The following is a 9,643-nucleotide window of genomic DNA, read 5'->3' on the forward strand; positions in this document are numbered from 1 at the left end:
CAATCATTGAAAGCATTGTGTGAAAGCAGTTCATTATCTGTACTAGGTATCTGTTGATTCTTGTTCACATACAGTCAATCCAAACAATTTGGTAGTATACACTGGGTGAATTCCTCTCGACAACTATTAGGAAATAATATAGTTTTATAGTACTTCAGTAACATATGTAGTGTTCTAATTTGTACTGTGATTCATTTAAATACATAATTTGTTACTCAGTTAAACAATAGTAGCTGTTTTTTTTAAATATATACCTTTTTAACTATTCCCATGAAACTTCGGCTAATTGGGCCAAAATGTACTGGTGCTGATGTGTCCCAATTAACTTGAATTGACTGTATTTCTATTTGGATCTGCCTCCCCGGCAGTGCATTCCAAGCACACACCACTGTAAAAAATTTGCCCCACACATCTCAAAGACCACTACAATGCTCCAAAGAGCACTATACGAGGTCATTCTTACCCTCGGACATCAGGCCCTAGAACCTATAGCCAGGGAAATGATCTTTAATCTTTGACTTATAAATCTTGTACATCTTATTTTTAAGGTAGAGGTTCCCCCCGCCATCCAAAGGTAGAGCGTTCCTATGAAATGGTTTGTAAGCCGAAATGTCGTAAAGCGAAGAAGCAATTACCATTTATATGGGAAAATTTTGTGAGCGTTCGCAGACCCAAAAATAACCTACCAAATCATGCCAAATAACACAAAACCTAAAACCTAAAATAACAGTAACATATAGTAAAAGCAAGAATAATATGATAAATACACAGCCTATATAAAGTAGAAATACTTTTCCACAATCATTACCGGCACTATTCTCCGTAGCGAAAATGTCACGCAAGCACTCCCGGCAGAAAATCTCACGCAAGCGCTGTTGGCAAAAAAACTCTCTTCAGTAACCTTTAAGCTATGAAGCTGCCAAACCATACCAAATAACACGTAAAAATACACAGCCTATATAAAGTAGAAATAATGTATGTACAGTGTAGTATCACTTATGGGAATCGGGAAGACAGCGCAGAGCACACTGATGATGGTGTGTTAGACTGAGTCGTCGCAGGTTGGGTGGTGCAGTGGCCCCTACCATCCAGGCCGCTGACTGATACATTGCTGCGAAGCATGCAGGGCTCCAGCGGTAGCCAGGAGGCACACAGCACATCTTTAAGAAAAAAGCCGAAATAAACATGCTAATTAATTAGGTGCCACCCGACACATAACTGTCCGCCCAGATCAGTGCCGACTGCATCGCCTCTGATCTGGGCCAACATTTACGTGTCGGGCAGAGCCTAATTAATTAGCTTGTTTACCTTGGCTTTTTTCTTAAAGATGTGCTGTGCGCCTCCCAGCTACAGCTGTATTCTCCACGAATCGGTATCTGTCAGTGGCCTGGGGGTTGGGATGGTGGGACACTGGGGTGTCATCTTATCGCCTATTTCCATTAGAGCAGGCAGCTCATCTTCTCCTATGACTGCCTGCCTCGGTGTCGTAGGTCGAGGTTCGTCGTCTGCTGGGGCTGACGTGGAAGGCTTGCTTGACTGCTGAGCCTCGCGCATTTTTCTATCATACAGTTCTTTGTAAGCACTCAAACCATCCTGCAAATATTCCCTAAACCTACGTACCCTTTCAAAATTAAAGTCGTACTTTATAATTGCAGCGAAAATCTCACGCCTTTCCTTTTCCAATTGCATCAGCTCTTCATCTATCAGTTCTTGGTCATGGGATGCCAAAACCTCTTCAACATCAACTTCGTCAACTTCCACAAGCCAAACTCATGTTGTCCTTACTTCGTTCACCACGATCAAAACGCTTAATTATGTCTAGTTTTATGCTAAGTGTAACAGCCTTACAAGCTCTTAGAGGCTTTTCCAATATCTCAGAACTTATCTTGCTGACGGCTGCTCACAGGCACATGTTAAAGCAATGCTGTTCCGAATCCGGGGGAGAGCAGCTGCTCGGGGCACGCGCTGCCTTTTATCTTCTGAAAGCGAAAGCAGGGTACTAATGTAGGTCTTTCGTAACAGTGAGGTTTCATAAAGCAATCGTTTGAAAAGTGGGGGACACCTGTAACTGATTTTTATTCTTCCCTCTTTTCTAATATTTGTATATATCTGCACTTGTAATGCTACTGTGACACTGTAACTTCCTTTGGGATCAACAAAGTATCTATCTTGCTCTTTTGAAGTTCTCCCCATCACCACTTAAATGAATGCCCTCTATAATGGGCATTTCAAATCTGTGAAGATACCAGCTGTTTACTCCACCTGTGCTTCTTATAATTTCATTAACTTAAGGTTGAATTCATTATGTTGATTTCGCTCATATATCGGACCAATGCACAAGAATCATCATTTTAATTGCTATGAAAAGATTGTACTTCCTTGGGGGGGGTGGGGGAGATTGGAATTCAGTAATTCAATCTAAATGCCAGGACTTGTTTCTCTTTTAATATTAATTGAAATACTTTAATTCATGGCAGTACATTACCTGGAGCAAAAGAAAACACAAAACAAAAAACAAATTGCTTTGTTAATGTCCTTTAATAGTTTGCATGCTGTCACCTGTGAGGAATAGGGCTGCAATACCTATGCTGTATTGAATTAAATAGATAGATAGCCTATGCAATTAAAGAAAATTAAACCTCAATGTGATGGCTATAGGAATCGTCATACTAAGTGTGCAAGGAGTAAGACTGAATTAGCAAAAGGGAAATAAACTGATGACCTGGGAGTGATTGAAAAGCAATTACTTTGCAAATCTGATCAAGGTGGGAAGTATTTTAAAAAAAAAAAGCACATCTCTTCCAGGGATACTTCGCTAGAGGGCTGGAGTACAGATCAGATACAACGGTACCTCAGCCCCAAAATGCTTAGGTTGAGCCACAGAGCAAAGACTGACTGCAAGGCAAACATATCTGGCACAAGACCTTGGCCAAGTTCCAGTGTCTTTTAACTAAACTTTAAGCACAGGGTTGCCAACCTGGGGTAGGGGGTCCAAGGCACAAAAATAGATTGGAAAACTCTGCTTTAGCACATTCGTTTCCCCACACTCAGTATATTCTGGGGAGCATTCTAAATTCTGCTCAGCCATGTTATCTCCCTCCTCAGCTGCAGACGATACCATGCTGTGCACCCTGACACCGTGTCTACTATCTCAGGCAACAACTGCCATTTCTACAACAAAGGCAGAATGCTGGCAATGCTCAACAGGTCAAGGACCCTCACAATAGAGGAACTAGGACAGTTTGATAGCTTTGGTTTGCAATCTATTACAGACATTCCCTCGGTTCTCTCCTGCAGATTGTAACTACAAATGCCTCTTTTCTCACTTTTCTGATTCTGACAGAAGGTCCTTGACCCAAAACATTGACTCAATTTCTTCTGCGTTTGACTTGCTGACCAGTAACATCATTTGCTGTGTTCATTACAGAACACTACTTCTTTATTATTTACCCAAGATAAGTCAGCAACCAAGCTCAATATATACACATCCTTTAAATCTAATAATAAACATTTAATTGTTAATGACTACAGAATACCCTCAACATTACAAGGTCACATTGGACTTACTACTACCAACTGGACAGAACTTGCCACTAATTCATCACAGATTAAATAAAGCTGTAATGGAATGGACAAAGCAAATAAGGGAAATGTGATAAAAATTGAAGCAAATAAAAATAAAGTCATGGATCACAATTTATGGAGGTTACATTCCAAGCCCGCCCTTCCCTCCGGGCACGAGGAGCTGTTGACCAACAAGGGTAATCCACACAACTTGCCAGGCTTTATTGCTCATTTCCACGAATTCACTCTCCAGTAAGCAACAGTGATGTTGTCACAGGGCCAACATAGTAAATGCACAGCTCTATCGCTTAAAATTACCCTGTCCTTCTAAAAGTGGACGTGCATTCCAGGAGTAATGTGCACTGGCAATGAAGCAAGTTTTAGTGGGGAAAACGGTGAATGAAGAACACACAAGGAAGGCTGCAAAACTTTATCTGAAGACGGTGCCTGCAGTGGTGCTATATAGGAGAGATGCCCTGGAGAAAGTGAATGTCTTGTCAGTGTCAGACCAGCCACATAGTCACGAGTGCACACTTTATACTTTTACTTCATACTTTATTGTCGCCAAACAATTAATACTAGAATGTACAATCAACACAGCGATATTTGATTCTGCGCTTCCCGCTCCCTGGAGTACAAATCGATGGTAAATACTAAAAATTTAAATTATAAATCATAAATAGAAAATGGAAAGTAAGGTAGTGCAAAAAAAACCGAGAGGCAGGACGAGATATTTGGAGGGTACGGTCCAGATCCGGGTCAGGATCTGTTCAGCAGTCTTATCACAGTTGGAAAGGTGTTCCCAAATCTGGCTGTACGAGTCAAGCTCCTGAGCCTTCTCCTGGAGGGAAGAGGGACGAAAAGTGCGTTGGCTGGGTGGGCCGTGTCCTTGATTATCCTGGCAGCACTGCTCCAACAGCATACGGTGTAAAGTGAGTCCAAGGACAGAAGATTGGTTTGTGTGATGTGCTGGGCTGTGTTCATGATCTTCTGCAGCTTCTTTCGGTCTTGGACAGGACAACTTCCATACCAGGTTGTGATGCACCCTAGAAGAATGCTTTCCACGGTGCATCTATAAAAATTAGTGAGGGTTTTAGGGGACAGGCCAAATTTCTTTAGCTTTCTCAGGAAGTAAATGCACTGGTGGGCCTTCTTGGCAGTGGACTCTGCTTGGTTGGACCAAGTCAGGTCATTTGTGATATTGACCCCGAGGAACTTAAAGCTTTTGACCTGTTCCACTTGCGCACCACTGATGTAAATGGTGTAGTGCGGTCCGCTACTCCTTCTGAAGTCAACAACCAGTTCCTTTGTCTTGCTGACGTTGAGGGATAGATTATTGCCTTTGCAGCATCCCACCCGGTTCTTAATTTCCTCTCTGTACTCAAACTCATCATTACCCGAGATACAGCCTACAATTGTTGTGTCATCAGCAAACTTATATATTGAGTTTGATGGAAACTTGGCTACACAATCATGGGTGTACAGTGAGTATAGCAAGGGGCTGAGTACACAGCCTTGTGGGGCACCGGTGCTCAGAGTGATTGTAGAGGAGAGCTTGTCCCCTATTTTTACAGCCTGGGTCCTGTCTGTGAGGAAGCTGAAGATCCAGCTGCAGATCTGAGTGCTAAGGCCCAGGTTCTGGAGCTTAGGAATCAGTTTATTTGGAATGATGGTACTAAAGGCATACATTTCAATGCTGGAAACCACAAAGGTCAAGGAGGACTTCTACTGACCTTGGAGAAAAAAATATCAGTGTTGAAGGAGATGAATGGATCCACTTGGGCGACATCAATGTCACAGTTAGAAAAGATGCAACCCTTTGGTAAGATATGAAGGTCATAGAGAAGGTCAACTCTAATGGGATTCTTCACTAGGTCAATATGCTTTGAAAACGATGTTGTCAGAGGGAAAAGCAAGAGATCTCAGCAGTATTCGCAAACCAGACATTACGTAAATTATCTGGGTGAGAGACCATCTGGATGAGGACAACTCTCATTCCACAACAGAAAATGACAGCTGCTGACCCACTCACTGCCTAATCCCCTTTCCCTCCATGAACGTGACCTTAAAACAGCGTCCAAACATTGTTGCAAGAAGATCAACTATATTCTCAATTACTACGCAGAAGGTAAATTCTCTTAATGTCTCGGGGGGGGGGGCACGAGAGGCCTGAGATGACGACGGGGATTCTGAGAGGAGGAGGGGACCTACTGAAAGAAACATTTCAAAAAACTCCTAATTGACTGTCGACACAATTGCACCACAAGCAAGAGAGCAGAGCTTAGTCAAGATGGCACGAAACGGCGACTCATTTGCTTGCATCTTCGGAAACAGCTCTAGTTCCATCTTTAATATCTCTATTTCCCTTTCAGCATTCTTTTGAAGACTCTGACCTGGAGTTACACGCTGACCTCGGTTCCTTGTGGGAATGGGACCCTCTCTCTCGAGGTTTCATGACTGGCTGTTATCCGATATGCCAAGGGTGCGACCCAAGAGCTCAGCTCGCCTTTGGATGCCTAGGACCTCAGGGCTCTGGAGATGGGCGGATCGAAGGTCGGTGTCCCGACAGACCAGTGTGTTGTGGGAGCTGGAAGATCTTTGGCTATGTGCTCAGAGACCTGAGATCTTTAGGCACGGAAATCAGAAAAAGCAACGCAATGGACTTTTAGCATCATAAACCAGCGAGTTGTTTGTTATGCCTCCCTTCTCACTGTGAAACAGAGACATCTTTTTTTCCCTTATTCGGTAGTACACCAAAGACTACGCATTCACCTGGTAGTTGACATACCACAGAGAGCCTGTGCTTTTGACTTCTGCTGGCGCAGTGTGGTTTTTTTTGGCCGGGGGCGGGGGAGGGGAAATTGTTGCTTGCTGCCGCTTACGCTTGGGAGGGAGGGGAGCTGGGTGGGGGAGACTTTGAAGTTCTAATATTTAATTGTCATTCATTCTTTGGGGCACTCCTCTGTTTTTGTGGATGATTGTGAAGAAAAAGCATTTCAGAATGCATATTGTATACATTTCTCTGACATTAAATATACCTTTGAATAAGTTATCCATTCCAGCACTATTGCCTCCCTTAACCAATCAAGATGACAGTAGGCCACAGGCTGAGTCAACAGAGGCAACTGGTGCACCTTGCAACCTCACATGTCAGGAGTGTGATGCAATATTCTCCACTTGCCTGAATGATTGCAATTCCCCACGTCACTGGACAAGACTGGATGTGTTTTTGCCCAGGGGAGCAGAAACAGCCAGATTGAACTCTATAAAATTATGAGGGGCCAAGTTAATGGTAATTTCCCCTCCCCCCCCCACAGCAGAGACATCCAAATCCAGGCTGCATCGATTTAAGGTGAGAGGTAGGCGCAGAAGAGATCTTGGAAGGCATTCCACCCCCCCCCCCCCCCACAGAGGGTGATTGAATCCAGGGTGCACCTCCTGGGATGGTGGCTGTTGTTGATGTTTCAGATGGCAAGTGTCTTTCTCTTCACAGCTTTCACTGGTTTTTGTCAAGCCACTCCTCCTGAAGTGTGGCCCGGGAGGGACAGCCGTGAGTCTGTCAGCTTGGGAGCCAGGGTTGGATCAATCTTTGTCTGGCATCTCGTGGATGGTGGTAAAGGCATTTAATATCTGGATGAGTATTCATATCACCAAAATCATACATGTTGGGTCAAAAGGTCTGTTTGCATACAGTATGACTCTATGATCCATGACTCATGTCATCAGCACAATCAAACATGCTTGATTGGTCCTGGATCCACCATACTGTATGTTCATCCATTGGCTCTGAAGTCACAGATGCTTTCCACTGCCACTCTGACAGTCTTGTGGACTCTGACCACCAAGAGCAGCAAGTGTGTGGCAGTACCATTGAATGCCCTCTACTCTGACTCAGACATGTATCGCCGTTTCTTCATCATGGTTAGGTCTTGATCCTAGAATTTCCAGCCAGAGGCATAGATGCAAAAGTAAAAGAAATGCTGGCGATTCTCAGCAAGTCAGGAAGCATCTGTTCCCTTTTGCTTTCAGATAACACTGAAGAACTAGTGACAGCAGAAGGACTTTTGCTTTCAGATAACACTGAAGAACTAGTGACAGCAGAAGGACTCCAGCATTTTACGTCAGCACCACCCGGTTGTATGTGTTTTTTTTAAATAAAGGATGGGCAGTAAATGTTAGCTACCCCTCATCCTGTGTAAGATTTAAAAAATTAATTCTGATATACTGTTGGTAAAAGGCAGAGGAAACTGAATGAGGAATGAAGCGCTTCAGATCAGGAAAGCATATCATGACCAAAGGAAGACTGAGAGTAAGTTGCAATTTTGATTATCTTCTCACAATCTCGTCTGCTTGCTGGTGATGAACTTGTCGTCATGAAGAACAAGTTGGGCTGCATACAGTAGACCACCACATAACACTTCCAAGAAATGCATGTCTGCTTCAAAGGCCAAAGCCAGGGGCATGGTGTTTCCAATGACAGCATTAATTAAATCTTTGCTAACCACCATCCACTGGTGTGCCACAGTAGCTGAAATAGATGGCAGAGAAAGATATATGCTGCAGCCATGATTTCTATTATTGTCTGTAGTCACACAACTGAGGGAAGAGAAAGAACATTCAATTCCATTGCAGCTCCAGGCAAAGTTGACATCTATTCTCCAAAAAGCAATGGGTGCAAAATCACCAGGGGGACTCATAACTCTCACAAGATCTCGTGCATTCCACTCAATGGTCTCTGGACCCCTTTTAAAAGGGAGGGCCAACAACTGTCAAATGTGTGACAAGTTGCAAGATGTTGCAAATGGCCGCAGTTTCCACTTGAAAGAAGCCCAGCTGCCATGGTCATTTTAACAGCACTGATCAACATGTCCCTCACCAGCCCAAACATTGCCACAACTGCGGCCAGGTTTCAGTGATGCAGCCTTATGAAGTGCAAACACATAGTTGGTTGCTTGTCATTGTAGTGTATACACATGAGCACCACATATGTGAAGACACCACAGCCACACCTTAGGATGGTCTGTTATACCATCCGAAAATAGGCAGTGCCAAGGCAATTGCATACCCAGGATTCTCTCAGTTTAAGATCATGAGTTCAAGCAGTGAACAAGGAGTAGCTAACAAGCATAACTTTAACTCCAAGCTTTTTTCAACAGTGGCAAACTTAAGCAGTAATGTGTGAAACAAACACAAAGAAAAAAAGAGAAAGCTGAAAAATACTGTACTTACACAGTCCTGAAATATCCAACATATTAGAGATTCCCCTGTCACACAAATCCAGGTCTGTCTGGTTCTTTTCCTTGCATTCTTCCACTATTTTTTTCAGTGATTTCGACATTTTCTGCAGCAAAATAAAACAAATACTATGAAATAATACAACACGTTTATTACATGTAGAAGCCAAATTATAAACCAAAGTATCCAAAAGTTGCAACAAACTACTTAAAAATGCTTGTTGCATCAGGCTTCCGGCTGTGCATTTAACAAACTCACAAATGAAAATAACTCATTTCGTTTAGGTCTGTGCTGTCGTCAGAAATATTACCAGTCTAAAGTTAAAAAAACAAAATAAAATACCCGTTAATTATAACTTGTATTTGCTACTTGAAACACCCAACAACGCCGCCAGAAACAGGGATCACACCCAACCGGAAGTCATAGGCGAAGAATTCCTGCTTTCATGAAAGCTTTTGCTTTAAAAGGATATTATCTCCAAAAACCCTCGAGCCACAAGAGCACCAACCTCTTACCGCAAGCAACGCCTCAGATATATGTCAATCAATGTTATTATCCTATCACTACACAGGAAGCCAGACAGTCACTCGCAGCTAGATTGTCAATCATCGCTACCATCCAATCATCCAATCAAGCATTTTATCCACTCAGAGGCTAGAAGGGAAGCGCAATAAATGTCAATCAGTTTCATTATCCAATCAGTATCGACTATTCCATCCAATCGGGAGAGGCGGGGAATTTGCGTTTGTCACCACCGGTTGGAAGAGGCTGTAACATTTTAACGGGAGTTCTTTTCCTGGGTAAGCTAGAAATGATCTTCGTACCATATTTAAAGCAGTAGATC

At 43.1% G+C, this 9,643-nt stretch overlaps 1 protein-coding gene across 4 annotated transcripts in view; it reads right to left on the reverse strand.

Moving 5' to 3' along the window:
• Positions 1-9,291, reverse strand: part of rsu1 (Ras suppressor protein 1) — a 176,804-nt gene extending 167,513 nt beyond the window's left edge. The window contains exons 1-2 of one of the 4 annotated variants that reach the window (XM_072253783.1): positions 9,142-9,287; positions 8,794-8,905 (exon numbers count right to left, since the gene is read on the reverse strand). In XM_072253783.1, the coding sequence (XP_072109884.1) occupies positions 8,794-8,902 (109 nt within the window). In that variant the 5' untranslated portion in view covers positions 8,903-8,905; positions 9,142-9,287. Of the gene's footprint in view, positions 1-8,793; positions 8,928-9,006; positions 9,012-9,057; positions 9,080-9,141 lie in introns of those variants that run through there. The other 3 variants (XM_072253784.1, XM_072253785.1, XM_072253786.1) reach the window with 3 other exon arrangements.
• Positions 9,292-9,643: the final 352 nt, after the last annotated feature.

Source organism: Mobula birostris, chromosome 3 (assembly GCF_030028105.1).
Source record: "Mobula birostris isolate sMobBir1 chromosome 3, sMobBir1.hap1, whole genome shotgun sequence".
Taxonomy (NCBI): Eukaryota; Metazoa; Chordata; class Chondrichthyes; order Myliobatiformes; family Myliobatidae; genus Mobula; species Mobula birostris.